Source organism: Hydractinia symbiolongicarpus, chromosome 11 (assembly GCF_029227915.1).
Source record: "Hydractinia symbiolongicarpus strain clone_291-10 chromosome 11, HSymV2.1, whole genome shotgun sequence".
Taxonomy (NCBI): Eukaryota; Metazoa; Cnidaria; class Hydrozoa; order Anthoathecata; family Hydractiniidae; genus Hydractinia; species Hydractinia symbiolongicarpus.
The window spans coordinates 12,047,235-12,069,958 of record NC_079885.1 but is presented as its reverse complement, the minus strand read 5'-3'; the positions used below and the strand labels follow the sequence as shown (position 1 = coordinate 12,069,958).

Here is a 22,724-nt window from a genome sequence, read left to right as displayed (position 1 = left end):
CAGACAACAGATGTCGGAAACCGACAAGTTCAAATTTAAGGGCACACCTTCAAACACTTCTGTGCATAAAATCTAAGCTAAGAGCTTCGGAAAATCCGGGCGGATTGAATCGCGTTAACTGCAGGCAAAGCAGTTAGAAAGCCTCGATATGCTATCCAGTCGATCACCTAATTGGCCCAAATGCCGCATCCACCTTCAGTTTGATTAAAAATTTCTCTGATAATTTTGTGTGGGGACCAAAATATTTTCCCAAAATTTTTCAGGTTTGTAAAATTTATCAAATTTTTAATTTTTTTAATTTGTGACCCTCCAATGCACAGTTTTTTTGGGTGCAATTTTTTATGAGATTTGTCTTATATATAACCTTGCAGAGCAAAGCGAATTCGGCGTTTTACGATGCATATATGTGCGGCTAGTTTATTTTCATTTCGACATAGGCAACAAACCGTGGGGACGAGGATTGCAAAAGGATTAAAGCTTAGAGATTAGATGTGTTCTTGTTAATGGTCGGTTTCCATTAGCATGAAAAGTGTTAAGCAACACGGGTACAGTAATTACAAATTTTAATGGAAACCAAGCTTTATTAAATAACAAGCAAAAGTCAAATTTAGCATTTATTGCACGACTTTTTACAATTGTGATGCATGTAACGCGGATTCTTCTGACATTCTCCACGATTTGCCCATTCTTGACATCTCTGGTGATTATTTTTGCAGTTGTCTGGCGGTGGAACACCGCTCGGTGGCGGTCCTGAAATAATACGCATGAACCCATTTTTATAAAAACAATAAAGCTGGGAATGGCTAGAAAATAAAAAAATAAGAACAATGACAGGCTGAAACTTCACTGATTTTCTCTATACATCTTTCAAGATCGGATTGCTAACAAATTCTATTAAAAAATATACAACATATTCGAGACTGAACATTCAAAAAAGAAAAAGAATAATAGTATTGATAAATAAACACATCATACGGAAGTCAATTTCCAAGTTCTTACAAAAAATATGTTCGAATTTTGTGTGGAAATTGGTTACGGAAAAGAAAATGAGCGTGATCAACAAATATTTTTCATTTTTAAAACATACGGGATTCACCTGAAGAACAGAAATCTTATAAGCGAAAAAGATGAGTGGAGGCCAAGATTGTAAAAAAAGAGGAACGAGGGATCCTGAAACATTACCTCCAGTACAAATGTGATTATACATGAGTCCAATTTGTTTGATGTCCATTTCACTGAATCCACTGATTCTGTTGTATGTGTCAATCAAATGTTGTTTACTTGGATCCTTCGTAGTGATTGTCTTTGTACCACGTTTTGCAAAAGCTGTGGAGCTGTGAAATAGTAATAAAGGATTTTCAGAATAAAAAGTTAAGAAAATTGTTAAAATTATTTGCCGCTGTTGCGTTGTAGTTGCCGTTGTTTTCGTTGTCGTTGTTGGCGTTGGCATTGTTCTCTTTGTCGTTTTTGCTGTTGTTATTATCATTTTTGTAGTCGTCATTGTCGTCATCGTCGTTGTTGTCGTCATTGTTGTTGTTGTTGGTTGTTGTTGTTTTCTTCGTCGTTGTTTTTATATTTCTCACCTGTAATGCATCATTGATTTGAGATCGTAAGGTGTACCCAAAGAGTTTACATTTCTTTCTTTGTTAAAAGCATATGCCCATGCTAAAGACAATACAATATCGGGTTTAGTGGAGCACATGGGGACACTAAAACACCAAAATTGCATTATTAAAAGTCTTAACAACAGAAATTTTAATTTCGGCTTGAAAATATTATACTTCACGTGTCAAATAATCCTGACTTTAACGGACCTACAACACGGGGGGACGGGGTATCCTAAAAAAGCCCATATAGGGGTTTATTTGAAAAGCATATTATAGGGCCCTTTACACAGAGGAAAGCGTTAGTGATTTATGCGTTAGCAAACAAGTGCAAAGATGAAACTAGATTTCTTTCGAGCTCACATTTAGTTTTTCAACGGTTTACCATTACTTTTAAACTACGAAAGTTAAAAAACACAACATTTAAGCTCTTACGTCCATTGATGTTCTGTAAGTGAACTTTAACGAAACCATCCCGATCTGGACGACATTGTTCGTGCTGCAAACCTAAACGGGACATGGAAATACTATATAACGAATACTTTTGTCAGTCTTATAACCTCTTTATGGTTGAGCTGTGCCGAGCCAAACTCAGAAATTATTTACTAAATTCTGCTTGCCATTGTTTGTAAAACTAATTTCTAGCTGTGCCACACGCCTTAGCACGGCTTGGATCGACTGTACAAACCAAAGGAAGAGCCGTGCTTAAGAATGCATATAGCGTTGTAAAACTGCTTATTTAGCAAAAATGGTTGTTGAATACAGCTACCATGTTGGAGATTGGGTTAAGTTCAGGACAGCTCGGCTGGTCTTGACTTTTATTAAGCAAAGCCGATCTTGTTTTAATCATTGTGATGATAGCAACTTCGTACACAGGATCTGTGCACTATATTTGTTTTATAAAGGACTCACCGATGCTATGTCCAATCTCATGAAGTACTGTTCCTTTGTCCCAACATCCAGAATCTAACGATATCCTATTTCTTCCGTACATACCAACGGGAGAGTTACAACTAAACGTTTAAGAGTGGATAAAAAAAAATATCTCTTTTATATCTATGTGACACAGGAAAATTACTGGAAAATTACTCGAGGTTGCTTAAGCATGTTAATTTCTATGTAACCGCACTCGCGACGATTTACCTGCGTTTTGCCATCCAAGATTGCTTTTTTAAGCTCTAAAACAAAATCTGCAACCGCCTATTAAAAACTTTTCACCTTCTTGGGTGAAAATTTCCTAGATTAAATAGGCGGTCAATTTCAATATACGCACTTACCCAGTGGAATAAACAAAGTCGATATAATTTCTCTCTCCCTGTCTTGGTGAGAAACGTAAACAGGTGTATTTGTGATAATCTGCTATCGCAGCGCTAATTGCATTTCTTGCACGTGATCCTAAAAATATATTGGCGCATTACTTCATAGGAAACCGTTGCTAGGTGCGGTGTTGCTAGGTGCGGTGTGTTACATTGCTTATATTATCAACCTCGGTCCCAGAGTTGTTCTGTATTTATGTACTTCAAGAGTCTAAGTGTCGGCAAAGCTGTGGGGATGGGGAGACAATGATATCTCGTTATAATTGTTAAAGTTTTTTTTTTAATCTAATGCAATTTTTTAGAATCTTTCTTTATTCTTGTTAACTATAAACAGCGTTTAGCAAAGTAACTCAAAAAGTATTTAGAAACGAGTATAAACAGGAGAAAACATTAAAATCGGATTTCTAATAACAAAACAAGATTTCTCTTTAAAATATCAAAATGTTAGAACTTTCTTTATTGTTGGACGCTTGTTTAGTTAGCAGCTAGGTCAGCAAAAAATAAATGAACGTTACCACAGAACATAGTTTCTCTACACCGAGTACTGTGCTTAGCTAAGATTAAAATCCACGGGGCTTGTTCGGAGGTAGGACCTTAATTGGCAAAAAATCTTTATAGGGAGGGATTTGTTCGAAAGGAGAGCTTATTGGAAGGAGAGGGTTTATTGGTATTTTGAAATAACGGAGATTGTCCTTCGTCGTTAAAAAGTAATTTTCATTTGATTGTATTATTCGCAGTGCAAAAAGCTCACGATATTCTTTGTTAGCGTATGCGAACTTAGACAAAATAGACTTTATAATCGTAACTTACTCACCAAGGTTACTGGCAATCTGATATGCGATTTTACCACCAGGCCATCTTCTACCAACGATTGAGCCAAAAGAATTCGGATCCCTGTTTAATTTTTCACGTTGTTCGGGAGTCAGCAAAATATCCCCTTGATACATGCCAGGAACTAAAAAAATTAATAGCCTAACATTTTTGTAAAAATTTTTGTTGTATTTGCCACTTTGTCTTCATTCAGGTGTCATTGTCAACATATAACAATTTGCAGGAAAAAAATTTCGTGTTTTTTTTTTCAAAAAACAAAGTTTTTGCATTTTAGCAGAACTAACTTTCACAGTTTATAATCTTAGTTAAATTACATTTAAAAGAACCCTGCTAACAATGTACGAAACTGAAAAACTTTTTGTCGAAAAGAAAGTAAACTGTTCAATTTTCTTTATTATATATTCAGGAACAGACAGAAAACAAATTAAATCTTGCTTTTGCTTTTTGTGAGCGCGAAATAATGCAACAAAATAATCCTCCCTTTACTTCATTAGAAACGAAAAAAAAAGGATGTATACTTTTCTTGATTCGGACCATAATCACTGATAAAATAAGTATGTTTAAGGTACCAAACAATTTCACTAAAATTTTGAACAATATTTCAACGTAAGATAAATCACCAGTTTTTTTTTAGGTTACCCATCAAACTAAAATAAAAAAGAAATTACCTTCCATATGTTTGTTCCATGCATAAGTTACGGAGATGAAGGCTAACATAAACCACAAAGAAGTCATATTGATTGATCAACGGTTGTCGTTGTACAAGAACATCCATCTAAAGTGATCCTTTTTATGCAGAGTAACATGTACGGGGGATAGAAATAATTGTTGACATTTACTCATTACGCATGAATTTGTTTCGACAACATTTATATGATCTTCACAACTTAATCTCCACGCTCCTAACGTTAAGAAACTGGAAGGCATTCATGTTGAAAAGTACATTTATAATGGGTATAATTTTGTTTCCAGGACATTTACCTTTAAAATAAACAGGGGCTAAGAAACCTTGGGGGCGATAATGTAATGGGTCTTTTAAGTACATTTTTGTAATTATAATGAAGAAGAATAATTGGTATACCAACAATTAGGAATTAAAACAAAGCAAAATATTAACAGGTGGAATATTATCCCAACGTAAAAACTATAAGAATAGCTAAAGGGTATAACGCAAGTTATCAAAATTATTTAAAACAACCCCAATGTCCAGTGATATAACTAATGTATGTGGTTTTAAGTATTAAAATTGATGGTGGATTGCACTGGGGACGAGGTTTGTACCTACACATTACATCAGTCTAAAATTTGTGGAAAATTAGTAAGCAAGGGAGGGTTAGGGACGACATTTGCAGATCAATTTTAAAACAACCTCCGTCCTTCGAATTTTGCAAATCAATTTTCATTTTGTTTTTGCAGCTTTAGTGATTTTGAAGATTTTTTCGCGGTCAACATTTTTATTTGACAAATTTTTAAAACCAGCTTGAGGACTTTCTTCACTTTTAAACTTTAAATTGATTACAACAATGTAAATATTGTAATAAACTTAAATAAACTTTGTTTCAATGAACCGCAACCCGGGAAAATAAAAAATACGAGCTGTTAGCCTGCAAGAACTAAGAGTTGTTCCTATTCATTCAGCACATATTTATTTTTCTAAACAAATTAGAACACGTAGAGTATCCAATTATGCTTGGTCACTCCTGGGTCACTCACAATCACTCCAATTCTCTTACAGTATTGCTTTTACAGACATCTATAAATGCACTTAAGTCGAAATTCATCCGAACTAACCAAAACATGCCAAAACTTTATGATCATATCAAACCAAAATTCCTTATAATTTCATATGGTTAACCCACAACAGCCGTACTAAAATGTTATGAACTTCTTTGCACTTATTTCGAATTGAAATTTGGAAAATCTAATTTTCATCCTCTGATGTATGTCAGATAGACACTGTAACGTAAGTGACCAAATTAAATTCCCGCTCTTGAAAATAAAATTTACAACCAACAACAACATTGTAGTAAAGTAAGGACTTCAGAAAGAAACTTAAAGTCAATGCATGGGAGATTACCATAACTCAGTATGCCTCTATCATTTTTAAAAGTTTAGAAGTGACAGCTAAAATTGATAACGATAATTTACACAACAATATCTTTCTTAAATTGGTACAGGAAATGCTTCTAGTGCATTTTGACGGAGCTTACACAAATTATATTTACGAATTAAATCTACAACGAGAATCTACGACAAATATACACAAAAACAACAACTTTGAAACCGGTAACTTTGCGCATTACAAACAGCATTTACTACATCCAATCCATTGAAACCTCGTAGTGTTAGATACTTTTGTGTTGAATTGTTTCTTTTGGAAGAAAAAATCAATATGGCTTAAAGATTTCAACTTAACTCAAAGTTGGGGCATAAAAAACAGTAACACTTTCAAAATCTCTAATTTTGATGAAAATAGGCAAAATTTGAACAATACGACGGTTACTGCCTAATGTCAGTAAAATAGATGCAAACAGCCTCGTCCCCAATCTCTTGTGGCCCTTGAGCCGTTATTAGAAAGTGATCAAATTTATCAAAAAAGCAAAATGCTCTGAGGACAAGGTTGAGATGTAGTGATGGGACTTCAATCCAGCTGCATATTCGGAAGTTCGTCAGAACCTTATTTGGTAAAATTGCAGAAAAAGGAGGAGAGATTAAAACCCATCTCATTAATGATGGCGGCTAACTCTACCAATTAAAGATAGTGAAACAGATAACTGATGTTTCAACTCTCCATCGTTTACAAGGACAAAAATAGAATGAAGATTTATTCAGATTTATTGTGTAAGAATGAACAGTAAGGTAAAATTTTTCTTCTTTTGATTTGTCATTTTTATAACGAATTCCTCTCTTGATTAGACTCCCTAAAAATTTCTGACTTTACATTTTCGGATTTTTGTTAATGGTGTTTAAACCAAATTTTGAGCCATTTGTAATTTGCTTTATTTTAAGAAACATCTAAATAGTTGTATGGAAACAAAAAGGACAACGCAACGAAAGCTATTTCTTCAGTCTTCTATTAGTGTTGAACCACACAAGGAATGGATATGGAAGTGCAGTAGAATCTGTGTAAATCGAACACTATTAATGCATGTCTGCTTTTTGTAAATAATTGGCTTGATCTCAATCAATTCGTTCCCAGTGTTAAAGTTAGGTAATATGAAGATTTCCTCTTGAGACAGATACCACTGTAACATACTTCTATCAAATTAATTAGTTGACAATATATGTGAAAACAGCTTTCTCAGTTTTTAATATTCACCTTTTAAATACCGTTTATCGCTTTATCTTGTTGAAACAATTCATTTTGTTTGCATATGAAGAACATAACAATACATTTTTTGATGTTGCACTAAATTTTGCGTTGGTATTTTAACCCTTAACCGACGGTTCACGGATATTCTCAAAAAAATCAATTAAACACAAAAATCGTTTAGCATATAAAAAAGACTCGTTGAATATTGCTAGATATGGGCAAGCCTATCTAGCTGTCAGATAATATGTTACGAAGTACAAAATAATTCTCATCCTTTATAATTTCTAACAGTGTCAACCATATTCTTAAGGGCTGTGCGTATGAAGCGAACTGATCCAGCTCGCAGGAATGTCTTGGCTGGGTAAAATTCTCATTCCGCTGAGCCAGACTAGGAAACTTTTTAAGTCACACGTACGTATTATTTTTGAATGCAGCGGTAAAATTCAGAAATCTGAGCTGAGCTGACCTGATACATTAAAACTTTTATTTTTAATCATAAAACTCGATGTCTGAATTGTCTAAATTTCTTTCGTTTAAACCTCTTCCTTCGTCAATTTCTTCCTTTAAAAACATCTTTTACTTTGTCAAAATCTCCATCGTTTGCATGTGGTTTTAAATTTAGGATGAAACACATTAGGGAATATATGTCTACGGTCCTAATAAAAGTTTTTCGGTAACCTTGACGAAACATCGGTCCAAAAGCATAAAATCCAGGGTTCATATTTCTTTCATAAATACTGTATCCGTGTTCTCCTCGTTTCCAATCCCCTTTTAAATAAGGCACCTTTTCCTTTTGGTTTGTCATTATCCATCCGGGATCGGGTAAAATTAAAATCGGTGCCGTGCGATTGTTTTTTTTCACATGAAAGTCTTCGGGTATATCTTCTTTTAAATAAACTTTAAAATGCGAGTCTTCTTTCTCGCTTCCCTTTTTTAACTTTTCATAAGCTGATTTCGTTTTGTTATGCTTTGTGTAAAGAAAAATATTTGTGAAGCCACTTATATAGCGAAGGTCATGCTTTGAATCCACGTAGTCATCTAACTGAAGCACACGACTTGAAGATGTGTTGATATGTCCATGGTCACCTGTGCAAAGATAGTAAAGTAAAAATAAAATAAGATCAGTGTTACGTAAGTGTGAACCTTTCATGCAGTTAATTTGTAAGGATCTGAACTGTTCTTAAGAAAAAGAAAGTACATATTTTCAACCACAAGAAAAATACTGTATGTGATTATAACAAGTGCATTTAAGGTCCAGTAGGTTTATAAATTTATAAACCCCTTAATGCTTTTCAGAAAAAAAAACTTATGATGAATCAGTAACTCAAAAAAACACAAATCTCTATCATGATTATCAAGAATTATATTATGCACGGAACGAATGGGTACAAAATTAATTATCCCGCGAAAACGGTGTTCTTGTGTTCAACCTCCTTTCCAGGACTTCCTAACTATAACAAAAAGAAAGAAACAAAAGAAAAGAACAAAAGAAAAAGAAACAAAAGGAAAAGAACAAAAGAAAGAAACAAAAGAAAGAAACAAAAGAAAAGAAATATAGGTACCTATCATAATAACATTGACAAAGGATTTTAAATCTTCCTCTTCAAGTTTGTCTTGCAAGGTACCAATAAACTCGTCTATCGTATTAATTGCTTTCATCATCAATAATTTACTTTTAGTTTCATTACTATCTGGTGAATGGTCGTGTGCTGTTTCATCCACGCATTCAGTGTATAAGGCAACAAAAGTCACATTGTCTTTTTTTAACCAATCAATAACTAGATCAAGTCGATCGTTTAATTCCATATCTTTTTTTTCTGTTGTCTCATAAGGAGCTTTAAATTTTTCATCGGGTGTGTAGCTTGGGGTTTTGTTTTTATAGTTTACCTGATAACCTGGCCAAAAGCATACACCGCTTTCATGGCCCTGTATTTGGTTTTCTATCCATATCGGAGTCGATTGATTCCACCATTTTGAATCTAAACCGCCGTTAAAGATGGTTCCATCTTCTGGATTTAAAAAACTATTATCGATTATTCCATGGTTCTCTGGATATAAACCAGTGACAATACTTTGATGGTTTGGAAGTGTGGACGTCGGAAAGACATTTAATACGTATTCCACCGAGACGCCATGTTTGTTTACAATTTTGTCCAAATTTGGCGTTTCCGTTTTTTCTCGAAAATTCCATCGAAATCCATCAAGTGAGACAAGCAAAATTTTTTGATTTTTATTGTTCGCTTTTTTTTGAATGGTACACAATACGACAGAGAGAAAAACAAAACATAATAAACTTTTCATTCTCTCTATCAAGTTCAACTGTGTTTGTGGTATCATACAGAATATGAAACATTTGAATAAATATTATACGAAGTACAAACCCACTAATGCGTGAGGCATGCATTTTCATCCCCAGGGCTTTTTAGTGAAACCTATCTATGGCATTCTCGTTCCCAGAGCTTCTTCTTCGCCTTCTGGATATGCGTCCTAGCGCGAAAACCACACATCAGAAAGCGAAAAAGACAGTCCTGGGGACGAGATTGGTTTTATGGGCAATCGCTCCCCAGGGTCCTTTGTCTATATTATATATCGGGAAATCGTCACTTTATAGCCTTACCCCACATTTCTTGATGTTAAAACAGAATATTCCTTGTCCATACATTTGTTTTATGAGTAAATATTTAACCTAATTTTTTAACCTAATTGTAAATCAATCTTCTTGACAGGGTTTTTTGTTGAAACTTATTTTATGAAGCAATCACTTCCGAGGGTTCTTTGTCCATATTTTATACTAAGATATTGTCATATACAGGATTTCCTCCTAAAATCATTTTAATACAGTATCCTTTCCAATTAACGGATTAACGGATTCTAAAAGGCGGACACCTCTGATTAGCGGACACTTTGTCCATGCACCGGCTGTTTTCTGCTCTAAGTCTCATAAAAAACTTTCTAATTAGCGGACACTTAATTAGCGGACACTCTGATTAGCGGACAAATTTTTTCGCACGAAATGGCAACTATAGGCTTTTTTTTTGCTTTCCAATTAGCGAACAGTCCAAAAAAATTAAGGATCAGCATAAAAATGAAAAATTGAATAATTCTAAAATATTTATTTTAATATAATAGTCCCGATGGAGATAGTCCCAGATAGAGTTATATTAAATATGAATGAAAGTGGGTGTTTTTTTAAAGCTTTGCACAAAATCCAAACAGAGGATAACTGTTGCATTTTTCGTAAGTGCTGACGAAGAAAAGTTGGAAAACCTATTGTAATTTGGCGGATTAAAAAACTAAGGTGTTTTTGATTAGCTAGCACAGAAGATAAGCTTTGTAAGGTCATGTACTTTACAGACCCAAAGTCTGGATGCAAGTGGAAATTTTGGAAAAAATTCTGGAAACTCTAAACCGTGAATGATAAAAGAGAAGAAAAATGAGATTTTGTTTTTGGATAACTCCACTGTCCACCCGCCGTCATTGGTAGATAAGTTTAGGAAAATAAAGACAGTATTTTTGCCGAAAATACTACATCTTGGTTGCAACCTCTCGATGTTGGAATAATTCCGAGTTTTAAATCTAAGTATCGTAAATTTAAATTTAATGCGCTATGTTATTGCCCGCGTTAAAGAGGACTTATTAGCTTCCGAAATTACAAAGAAAATTAATGTTCTCCAGGTTATTGGTTGGGTCGCTAAAGCTTGGGAAGGGGTTACTTTTGACACAATCCAAAACTTTGCTAAATGTTGTTTAGTAAGGAAACAAGTGAAGATGAAGAAGACATTTTGATGAGGAGTTCAAAGAACTTTTCAAAGAACTTACAGATTCCGAATCTTTCACTGCTAAAGAGTATATTGATTTTGATGTTGAAACGTGTAGTTCAATGTCTGCAATCAACAACGATGAAGTAAATTGGAGAGTGAGTTCAGTAGAAAACTGTGTGATAGAATATCTCCGTAAAGAATCTGGAGTTGATGTAGAAGAGGTTTCATCTGATGAGAGTGATAACGATTTTGAAAATGATGACTTTGAAGAGAAGATCACCACGTATGAACCGCTGACCATGATTAGTTAATATAATGATGTTGATATTTGTTTGTTATTTTTTTTAAAAAGTTATATTACGTTCAATTTAGTTGTTTTCTTTTTTTTTGGTGTTTAAGTCCAGCACGGTACCCGATATTTTTTTAAGTTACACATTTCGCATACAAAATCGCATTTCCCCCAAATTTTAAGCTTAAATTGTAAAACTTTCCAAAAGGCGGTACCTCTAATTAGCGGACACTTTATTCGTGCACCAAACGGTGTCCGCTAATTAGAGAGAATACTGTATATCGATGATAAACCCTATTTTACAGTCTACATTTCTTTATAGCCACATCTGTACAGGTTGATTTATGAGTAAATAACCAAAGTAGAAAAACGTTTTACAAAAGTAACCTAATTGTAAATCAATCTTCTAACACCCCTTCCAAGTCCCTTTTCCAAGGCCAGTTAAAACTATGGAATAAATACAACCTGGATGTCGGGTTCTTCAGGTATATTTGAGATTAAAGTGAATCCAAATTGGCAATATATCAGAACAAAATTTAGATCGGTTTATGGTTACTTTGAATGTTGTAAATATCAGCTAAACTAAAAAATCCTTTATCCGATCAAAGTTGCCGTCATTTTTTCTCGCCTTTAAACCAATAACATAACACATTAGAGAATAAACGTCCACAATATGTATAAATTTCTTTTTGTAACCCGAACGAAACATGGAACCAAATCCGAAAAAAGCTGGATTCATGTTTTTGCTAAAACTGCTGTATCCGTGGTCACTAATTTGCCATTGTTTGTTAGCTTGACGGTAATCTTCTTTGGGTCCCACATCACTAAAAATTCCCCATCCAGGTTCACCAACCACCACAATATCAGCTGTTCTTTTGTTTTTAGTATGGTATCTATCAGGAATGTCTTCTTTTAAATAAACTTTGAAATGATCTTCAGCTTTTTTTAACTTGTTGTATACGAATTTTCTGTAACCTCGACGTACGTAAATCATGACGGTTGTTGTTCCTGTTATATGTGTCGCGTATTTTTTAAGGTTGACGTATTTTTGCAGGTGAACTTGCTTCTTGTAGGATAAATTCGAGTGACCATGATCCCCTAGAATTGGATTAACAGGAGCAAAAAAGCTCTAAACTATATCCTAATTGACTGAGCACGAAGATAAAAAGAAAAAAACTTAGTGTCCAGGATCTTTCGTACCCCAGGGTTTCTTTGCCCCTGCGCCATTATCACTGAGTGTGTACGTATTATTCTTATTTTTATTAAAAATTATTTTTCACACTCATTTTTCAGTAGAAAATAAAGCCTGACTTGTTTTTATCAGACAAAAATTTGGTCAGGTTAAAAAAGTTCCATCATTTTTTGTGCGAAAGGAATTATGACTTTTTGTAAAAGATGTTTCTCTTTCTCTGCTTACTTATTTTGGACACAGAGACGTCAGCTGGGTTGTATTTTACCTGTTATTATGACATTAACTTGCGAGCGAAGATTTTTCGTTCTCAACTTCTTTCTTAACTCTCCGACTAATCCATCGAGTTTTGTGATAACATCATGGACCTTTTTCTTCCTCGTATGCAAACCTTCTTCATGAAAGATTTCATCTGGCTGTTCAATATACAATGCCACGAAAGTGACATTGTCTTTGCTTAGCCAATCAAAAGCTAGATTTAACCTTTTACGCAGTGGCATCAAATTTCGTGCGTTACTCGCGTAGGGTGCAGAGTATTTAGAACTAGGTGTATACTTTGCTTTCGTTCCGTTAATTATCACGTTATAACCAGGCCAAAAACAAACGCCACTTTCATGGCCCTGATATTCATTATCAATCCATATTGGTATAGACTCTTGCCACCATTTTGTGTCATTCGCTGCATCAAGCGAGAATGTCCCTTTTGTTTTAGAATCATACATATCATTTGCTACCATACCATGATGTTCGGGATAGAGACCAGTGACAATACTTTGATGGTTTGGTAAAGTATACGCCGGGAAAACGTTTTTAACGTAATCAGCAGAAATTCCATGTTTAACAACCCAATCTAAATTTGGTGTCGATATATTGTTACGTAAATCCCAACGAAAACCATCCAGTGAAATGAGTAAAACTTTCTTAGTCTTCCTTGCATTTGCTGAAATATGTTTACAGGAAAACAGCAAACAAAAATGAAGTAAGATTATTTTAATTTTCTTCATTTTCTCGGGACTGTTTTAATTTATGTCTTCTTTGCTTTTATAACATATATTACTTACCGAAAATTCCAGAACAAATTTATCCATTATTCTAAATGCTAAATTTGAACTTATGTACTGAAAAGTTTTTTTATTTTTTTAGTTATAACAATTAAAGATTATTTCCAGAAATTAATATTGCTGCATAATGCAGTTTTCGTGCTCATTGATGCGTTAATAATAATCGTTTGTTACAAAGATGGCCAAAGATTTAAACTAATGAGAAAACGTTTTCAAACTTTAACACTGTTTTAAAAACTACTTGGGCGCCTTATTGATTTATAACGATATGGAGACGAGTGTAAGTGATTTGGTAGTAGAGGACAATATCATAAACACGCAGACATCATACTGTACAGCATTTAACAGAAATAAATACTTTAAGGACAAAAACTTACCGCGCAGAGGCTTTGACGTCCCACAAATAAGAATACAGAAAACGCAAAAGATCAGGCATCGAAACATCAGGCAAATCACATCGGTTTGATATGACACACGCGATGATTTAAATATTAATGTTCACTTTGGCGCGTCAACAATAATTACGCGCGCAATAGTTCGAAAGAACGTCTGCTTCAACATGTATGCAACACAACGAAATTCTTTTTCATGCATATCATTAAAAACTAATTTACAATCTGTTCAAAAGCATCATAACTGGTTATAAATAAAATCTTTACTCGTTTCTTTTACAATCCTTTTGAGAAAGTCTTTCAATCGCTTCGGTCCTTCTCCGAATACGGGTAAATTACGTCATTGTAACTTTACAATCCAACATGACAAGGTTCACTTATCCATTTTCACAATGCGCTAAAAATAGTAGGGAAAATAAGCCGACTGATATATCATGGGCAACCGTTCTCACTGGTTTATATCGACAAGGGATATTTTTCACGCGAAAAATTGTTTGGATAAATATCCAAAAGTTGCAACACTCTTAATGGGCGATAAAGTCTGCTAACCAATCAAATACTCAAGTAAACCACAATATTTTCGGGATTATTTCTATTTACCAAACTTTTAAGCTCAATTAGCCGTGTCAAATGCACTCCTTAGTACTTGAAAAGGAACTCGTTAGTCGCAAGTCACAATAACATCGACTGAGGGCAGAACAGATTAGCTGCTGAGGTGGAGTTTTTAGATGGAAATAATATATTTTTGATTTGTAAGCTCCTAATAAAGGAAGGCAACCATGATTACCTAGAAATTCCGTGACGTCATCGCCACCATCCGACACTTTGAGCGGCGCTGTGATCTCTTTATTCTTCGCAATAGGGAGCATGGCTGCGATGAACTCTGAAGAATACGGTGGAGCGATCATTTCAAGTACCTAGAAAAAAGATGGCGAGAATGTTTAAACACGATGATACAAGAGGGCGTTGACATAAATGGCGTACACATTCGACACAAAAGTGGTTAAAAATAAGACGAGGGGCTACATAAAGCAACATAAACTCTCCGATAACATTTTACGGTTCCAACTCACAAAAAGAAAAAATTAAAGACATGTATGTAAGGGGATATATTAAAGACTTTTCTATGAAGGTACATTATTGCAAACTCAATGAAAAACAAAATTTCGGTGATGCATCGTGCCAAATATGCTGCTGTATCATGCTTAATAGAAGAAATAGATCTGTCAATTATTTTACTTATTCGACCACACACAAAAGTTACGTAAAGTCTGATTTTATACCTCAGTGAGAAAGTGTCTCAATAACGACATATCGGTGGTCTGCGCATCCATGCAATTTTTGACGTAAATCACAACTGGCATAATGTAGCCTCGACTCATCAAATGCAGCATTCGATCAATAGCTGTTTTCTTAAATTCAAGCTGAAAAACAAGATGGTAAAATATTTTTTGCTGGAAACGAAAATAATGATATTTATATTTTTTGAGCCAGGTGTCTACCCTTTGATCAATAGATGGGTTGCGAAAGTTATGTATATGCGCGCGAATTCTGACAGGCAAGAAAAGAAGGACGACATGGACCAAATAGCTTTTTTATGCTAATTTATAGATGTTTAGGAATACAAAATTGAAAATGCACTTGAATTGTTTTTTTTTTTCACAACTATTATTTTCCCTTTTTAAAAGTCAGTTAGGTCTCGTTGCGGTCTGTTGTTTACATTTTTTGTAGTGTAGAAACTGTAAAATTATAATCAACGCACCTCGACTAACGTGTCCAATTCAGGATAATTTCTTTCAAATAAAGACTTGAGCAGATTCAGAACGAGTTCGTGTTGCAAGGGATGGCTACTGCTAATCTAAAACAAATGTTATGATAGAAAGAAATAAAACAAACGAACTTAAGATCACAACATCACTATAGAACGAATTGAAAAAACACCCCCAAAAAAAAATTGTAGAGCGCGAGCCTCAAGAACTTATTATGCTCCGTTTTAAAACTTGCCCTCACAAAATTACTCATTCTGTTTATTTATATTTCGAGTAATGATAAGTAATCAATAATGCGAGTTAGTACTAAAAGTTTGATGCAACGATTTTTGGGAAGCTCTGCTCGACTTCACATAATTTAATTTTTCAGACTGTCCCGGTCGATAGCCTAACTTCTGGCCGATTAAGGAGTTCAAACAGGAGTCATAAAGACGTTGAGGTAAAAATATTTAAACAAACATAGTACAACACACTTTTTTTAAATTTCCCGACCAAAATATGCTTTGTCGGAAAGGATGTGTGTGTGAGAGAGTGCTGCACATTTCTCACAATGGTACACATAACATTAACCACACGGCATGTAATGGTCACCATGGTACTGCAGAAAACTTGTACAACTTTACTCACCTCATCTAAAAGAACAATTTGCAAGGGCGCAGTTTCTGTGATGACTTTAGCGTAGTTTTTCTCGGATAAACAATACTCCACCCATTTTAAAACACCCATGGCAACAACAGGATATCTAAATGTTCCCGAAACAGTAAGTACGAAAAAGTTTGAAAACAAAGTGGTCCAAAACCAAAGATATATACAGGAGGTCCACTCAATATTAACTTTCTTGTCCACTCAATATTTACTATTTTTTGACTACAATTCCCAGCTATTTTCGATAGGAATTTCATACTACCAGAATCTTGGATCTTAACAATGTAAATTTCAAAAAACATATTGATAGAACAAATTGGTTAAAAATTAATGCTGATTCTTTTAGAACAATTCTAAAATTTAATCCTTGACAATATTTTAGAAAATGAATATAATTCTGATTGACCATAACCTAAAATTTCTGATCTCTTCCTGATATTTCATTAAAAGAGTAAATTCTCCTGAAATTTTGCCTATACTTTCAAAATTACTGAAATTCCTGGTCAAAACGCCTAAACGGTACAACCATACAAGGTTTTCACCTCACACATTGGTATAGGACTCCAACATCAGCCGTTAGTTGCAAAGAACTCGACCCAATATCATTACAGCAAATTTTGTGAACACGTTCGATGGCTTGAATGGTTGGCTTTAACTCTTCCTTGTAAACCGCCTCGCATCTATCCTAATAAATCAACACAGTGCTACCACAGGACTTTGTTTTAGGTGATCAGTCCCGTGTAAGATTACCACAATTGGACGCCCACACCCGTTAAAAAAAACCGCCTTTTGAGCAATATCCGACAATAAATTAAATAAATTTTCATGCAGAAAAAAATTAATTAAGAATAAAATTCGTCTTCCTTCATAATAGCCTTTTTTGCGATTATTTTTTTTGAGTATTTCTCATCATATTATGTTAAATTCCATGCATTAAAAAATAATAATAGGAATTTATATGTACGATCCTTCTAAAACCCAGGGTCAAGATAAATCTTAATTGAATGCCCAGGGCTTTTATTACAATTAATTATAGATAAAATCTACACTTTTTCGTAATGATATAGCAAGAAGTGTTCTGTCCACTGCAAAAGTAATTTTGAATTTAAAATCGCTAAGGGGCATAACTATATTTTAGTACCTCATCCCATGTTTCATACACAGAAACAGCATAAGCGAGCAGGTATATATACTTCGGTTTGTGATCAGCTGAAATTGATGCTTCAGGAGTAAATAATGCTGACGTAAGCAAATCTAAGAGAATTTATCTTAAAAAATAAAAATTGTAGTGACAGATTTGATTTTATGTTGACTGATCGTTTACCTCTTATGCTGGCTTTCCTTAAACTAGCAAACTTACCTAATAAAACTGGTATTCGTAGAAATTCAACCGACGGAGGCTCCGTGGAGGAGTACGTTCTATACAACTAAGAAAAAAGAGGAACTATGCTAAACAGACGCAAACACAAGTTTAAATGACATAACAATAACAATATTTATAAACTCACTACAGTAACATCTCCTGGATTTAAAGTTCTTCTTTCGACCAGCGAAACAATGGATGAGAATACACGAGGATACTGACTACACCCAAGAATAATGAGGACTAAATGCCATACATCACGACCACTGTAAATGAATGAAATAATGACCCACAATAAAAACTGTTTATGAGATAAAGAAAAGATGCAGAAGCAAAAAAGAACAACAAAAAGACCAGACGATAAAAGTTCTAATTAACAAGACCAAGCTCCTTAGAAAATTAAAGTTTGTCAAGGCTCGCGGAAAAATCCGCTCAGGCATCCGCTCAAATTGGGATTAAACTGAATTTAAAGAAGATTTCGTCCGTGCAATTGCGCTTTAAAAGTAATAAAATGTTTAAGCTGCAGATAACTGGAATAAGAACATTTAAACAACGTGAATACACAAACATTTGTGACCAGGAAGATTCGCAACGCGAATATAAACGGCGAATGGGTCACAGGAATTTACTTTCGTGGAAGACATAGCCTTATTTTAATAAAAAACGGTCTCATTTGATTATTGGAGTACATAAATTTTCGTGCCTCAACTTTGATGAATATGTTTGTTACGCCACACTATCTTACCTCTCCAACACAGCTTTGTTTAACTCCTGAGACAACCTGCCAATACACGCTCCTAGCAGCGTGTTACCTAATGCTTCTTTTACGCCTGTTAACATGCACTGTGCGTAGAGATACATATGTTTGCCGTTGCAACAAGCTTTCTATAACAAACAACAAAACCACTGGTAAGAGAAATATATTGGTTAGTAAATAGTGAGCATGTTTCGTTTCAAATTTAAATCTCCTATGTCCTTTCTCCTTCTCTCGTATATTTATTTACACCCTTTAAATTCCAATTTTACTTTCTTAACACAGAAATGTTAAAAAAGATTAGAGAACAATTTAGTCCTTCTTCTTGTTTTAAACCTTCATAACCTTTTTATACAGACATTTTAGACAGGTTATTTCTTATATAGTCAAAACAAGCTAATTACACTGGTATATTGATAAGAGGATATCAACTTACAACTAGATCACTTAACACGGTCGTTCTGCTTGCAGCGTTTTGTGAGAAATATTTGAACACAGCTGTTTTGACAACTTTCGAAAAAACTTCAATTTGATTACATGCTGAAGACATGGCACCGATTTCACCTTGAAAACCAGCATCGGAAATCAACTAAAAAACACACCACCCCTATATTTATGCATGGTGTACCATTAACTTTCTTATAATACACAAACCATTGAATGACAGGTGCCTCAACCAACCTTTCAAAAAATCTCTGTCGCTAAAGCCACAGGGAAATGAGACAATTTTTTTAGGCGATGGTAAAAAAAATTAATTTTGTTACTATCACTACTACTATAGAATATTCATGCACGTAACCTATTTTTGGTTGCTTGTAACGTTTTTTTGTTACATACATTTTTTGTTGCCAGTAACAAGATACAAAATCAAATCGATTTAATTTTGTATCTTGATACCGGCAACGAAAGTGATGTTGCAAATAACAAAATGTGGTGAGCAACAAAAAGCTGCACTAGCGACACAAGTTACCATTTTTAGACGATAGTAATTAACATAAATTTGTTACTATCGCCTGAAAATATTGTCTCGTGTCCCTGTGAAGTATTGAAGCAACATGGACGCTGTGACGTTTGCTGTTTTAATTCTTAGGGTTCATTCACACAGTTTCTGTATATACTTAGTGCATGTAATTTATTTTTTATGTCAATGCTGTGCAAATGGGGTCACTCCAAGATACTATGTTTAACAATTATACGCCAAAGATTTAACTTATCTAAGCTACACGTTTAGATGCAGTTGCAGGGGTTAAATTTGAAGGTAGGTTTATACAGAAAGTCTATCTTAGGAGGTGTTTATATGAGCCCGGTTGGCGGGCTGGCTCGTTCACGGAGATCTGGCATGTTCCTCATTTTCCTCATATTTTTGCTCATCTGTTTATATGGTCAAACAGGGTGGCTCGGTAGGCGAGATCTCCCTTTTCTCACAGGTGGGATCCCGGTAGGCGGGATGAACATTTTCTGATATAAACAGTAACAAAGAGGTTAGCCCGCCTAAGCGAGATGGTTTATCATGCCCAACTAACATAATCTCTTGTTATGAAAAGTATTTCTTTTGTTCTACATTATTTAATGTTTTCATTGTTCAGAGCCAGCCCGCCTAACCAAAGTAGTTTTTTCTTCATATAAACACAAAATAAAAGCCAGTCCTGCAAGTGATCAAGCCCGTTTGCCAAGCCAGCCTGCCTCCATATAAACAGCACCTTAGTACTATTGAAATGACAAAATCTTTTATTATAGCTGTTAACTTATTAACTCTGTTCTCGATGTGCTCTGTCAGACAGAAGTGACGATAATTTTATCGCAAGGTGCGTCACTTAAAAAATTAACTTGTTTTATATTAATAAAAACATAAACTTTGTAATAGCAAATATACTGAGCTCATCTGCAACCACTACCTTTATCGTGAAATTCAACATCAAACAGTCTGGATGTTTGTCTGCTAGTGTGTAGAACATGGCTCGCCATGGAGAATGCACGATCATTTCTTCAATCCAACCAGGAGGCTAAAAGTAAAGAAAATGATACCTAGCATCAATGAAGAGGTTTGAGACATTGAGAAGGTTTGAGACACTGAAGAGGTTTGAGACACTGAAGAGGTTTCAGATATTGAGGAGGTTTGAGGCAATGAGGATGTTTAAGATACTAAGGAGGTTTAGACATTGGCTTCCTGATTAAAGATTTCCAAAGTTTCCACCTCAGTATTCGCGAGGTACATGAAGTGCAACTTACAAGGACATACAAGCTATAACAATTACAACTTATGCAGTGCTCCGTCTATATGTACCCTAATCTTTTGAAGAGCACTGAGTTATTTATTATCAAAGCTAAATAAAACGTAATCATATTTTTTCAATAAAAACGCTTTTAAGGATGTTATCTATTTTTTAGTCATTTTTAGTTCAAAAAAGTTTTACCAAACCACAATCCGTTATGTTCAAGGTTCCAGAGTTTATTTCTTCACTTTTTTTCTGGTCAATTCAGCTCAATTCTTCTTACGCGTATTAGTAGAAATACAACGAAATTTTTTTTATACACAATCGACACACCTCATACAGTAAAAAAGTACTAAGACAAAGACTTTTAAGCCAATGAAAAAGGGAAATTTTGGTACATCGCCTGATGCAATTTCACTGACAAAGAAAGTTGTCAATCTCCCCATTCTGAACAATTTGGTACCTTGGTTTGAATAATCGTCACCATCGAAAAACATTTCTCAACATTTCTCACAACTCAAAAAAGAACAAACTTCGAAGAACGAACCAACCTGGCCAGCTCCAGAAAATATGGAGTCAGCTTTCTTAGGATCGAAGTTCTTCACAATCAAATCCCTCAGTTGATTTTCTACTGCGGCTTGAACATCTTCCACTGATGCTCCTGTTATAGGAAAAATAATAGAGTTTACGAACAAACGTGAATAACATTCAGTTGCACTTCAGTCATTGCGAAAGATGTTAAATTTTGAAGAGTAAGTCCTTTAGTTTGTTGAGTCAAACTGTAAATTAAAAAATAATAATAGTAAGCCGACACATAGAATGTTCTTGCATTTTATTTCATCACACATAAAAACCGGTGTGGCTATATTGCTCTTTGGGATAAAAAAGATTATCATATTTCAATCATTTAAAATTCAAAATTTTTATTTTATAAACCAAGAAATATTACACGTGTTAAAGACTTTAACATCATAATCACTATGGCAAAAAATTCCATTCCAATTTGGAGCGACGATAAACGCATAAAATTATTTAAAATTTTTGAGAAAATTATTAAATGGAAACTAAACAGTTGCCTACCTGCTACTATCAACCAATCAGCTAGTAGATTCACTTGTTGTGCTGATCCGTGGTAATTGTCAGCAAGCAGGTCGACAAACTCATGCGGGACACCACCAGCATTTAAAAATCTACATTTTGAAAGGAAAATGCGCTCCTATTTTACACAAACCCTTTGATATATTTGCTATATTGAAAACATTTTCAGATCACAGGAGGGAAAAAAAGAGTACCAATCGAATTAGAGATTACATTAGTTAAAATTTGGAGTGCAGTTTCTTTATTCGCAGGAGAAATAAAGACAATAATCAGTTAACACCCAAACACAAATTAACTATTCACTAAGAATTCATTGTTGATTAAAATCTTGCAAGCAATTTTCAGGGGAGGTCAGCAAAGAGCTCTTTCTACAGGTGTAATGGCACGATTTTAAATGGTAGTGTTTTCAAAACAGACATATACTTTGCATTGGTTATAACAAAAAATGACCTTTTAACAACAGAACCAGCTGATGTCTCCATAATAAAATCTTTTGTCCCCAGTAGTTCCTTACATTCATCAATGATCCCTTGATTATCCTGGTATTCGAAATCGTCATTGGACCGCTAAAATGGATAATAGAGAAAATATAAACAGTTTGCTATGCAAAAGTAAGCGCTCATATAATATCAATATGTGGAGATAAAAACATCATGACTTCCCTGTACAATGACATGACAGATGACATTTAAAACATGTACAACTTACAGGGATGGAACTTACAAATCTAGAATAAGGATTTATTTTTTGCTCCATGAGGCAAACCAATTTGTTAGAAAGTGTTCTCAAACCTAAACCAATTTCGTTCGGTTAGCTCATGTACCACACAAATACATGAGCTGTCCATGTGATATACATTTAAATTCAAAGACATATTAAGTTTTAGGAGAAATACAGGTGATCATACCATTATTTCCTCGTCCCATTTTCCACCACCAGGAGGAGAGCCATACTGAAAGTGCTCATCATCATCCTCGTCCATGGTTAACTTCTATTTTGTTGTCGTGCTTCAAAATTTAATTTCTCATTTCTCCTTTTGTCTATTTACATTTACTGGAATAGAAGTTGTTTAGTTTTCAGCAAGGTTTCAAAAAAACACATTTTACTCCCTACCTTTGTTATTAAT

General features: G+C 34.4%; 4 protein-coding genes across 4 annotated transcripts; all 4 read right to left on the bottom strand.

Moving 5' to 3' along the window:
• Positions 1-561: 561 nt before the first annotated feature.
• LOC130613982 (zinc metalloproteinase nas-15-like) lies at positions 562-4,516 on the bottom strand. The gene is made up of 8 exons (XM_057435360.1): positions 4,420-4,516; positions 3,735-3,875; positions 2,882-2,999; positions 2,517-2,617; positions 2,040-2,111; positions 1,584-1,665; positions 1,183-1,334; positions 562-750 (listed from the first exon to the last, which is right to left on the bottom strand). Exons 1-8 carry the CDS (start codon positions 4,484-4,486, stop codon positions 608-610), a joined length of 876 nt encoding a protein of 291 aa, XP_057291343.1. The 5' UTR covers positions 4,487-4,516; the 3' UTR covers positions 562-607.
• Positions 4,517-6,831: 2,315 nt separating this feature from the next.
• Positions 6,832-9,507, bottom strand: LOC130614333 (bis(5'-adenosyl)-triphosphatase ENPP4-like). The gene is made up of 2 exons (XM_057435758.1): positions 8,627-9,507; positions 6,832-8,150 (listed from the first exon to the last, which is right to left on the bottom strand). The coding sequence occupies exons 1-2, from the start codon at positions 9,399-9,401 to the stop codon at positions 7,615-7,617; spliced, it is 1,311 nt and encodes a 436-aa protein (XP_057291741.1). The 5' UTR covers positions 9,402-9,507; the 3' UTR covers positions 6,832-7,614.
• A 1,380-nt stretch (positions 9,508-10,887) lies between these two features.
• On the bottom strand, positions 10,888-13,804 carry LOC130614248 (bis(5'-adenosyl)-triphosphatase ENPP4-like). The gene is made up of 2 exons (XM_057435667.1): positions 12,572-13,804; positions 10,888-12,212 (listed from the first exon to the last, which is right to left on the bottom strand). The coding sequence occupies exons 1-2, from the start codon at positions 13,305-13,307 to the stop codon at positions 11,692-11,694; spliced, it is 1,257 nt and encodes a 418-aa protein (XP_057291650.1). The 5' UTR covers positions 13,308-13,804; the 3' UTR covers positions 10,888-11,691.
• A 139-nt stretch (positions 13,805-13,943) lies between these two features.
• LOC130614247 (negative elongation factor D-like) lies at positions 13,944-22,670 on the bottom strand. Its single transcript, XM_057435666.1, has 16 exons — positions 22,506-22,670; positions 22,049-22,164; positions 21,581-21,690; positions 21,052-21,161; positions 20,183-20,290; positions 18,724-18,876; positions 18,279-18,418; positions 17,679-17,799; positions 17,531-17,597; positions 17,312-17,424; positions 16,713-16,855; positions 16,153-16,267; positions 15,519-15,614; positions 15,040-15,180; positions 14,544-14,673; positions 13,944-14,153 (listed from the first exon to the last, which is right to left on the bottom strand). The coding sequence occupies exons 1-16, from the start codon at positions 22,578-22,580 to the stop codon at positions 14,134-14,136; spliced, it is 1,758 nt and encodes a 585-aa protein (XP_057291649.1). The 5' UTR covers positions 22,581-22,670; the 3' UTR covers positions 13,944-14,133.
• Between the last annotated feature and the right edge of the window lie 54 nt (positions 22,671-22,724).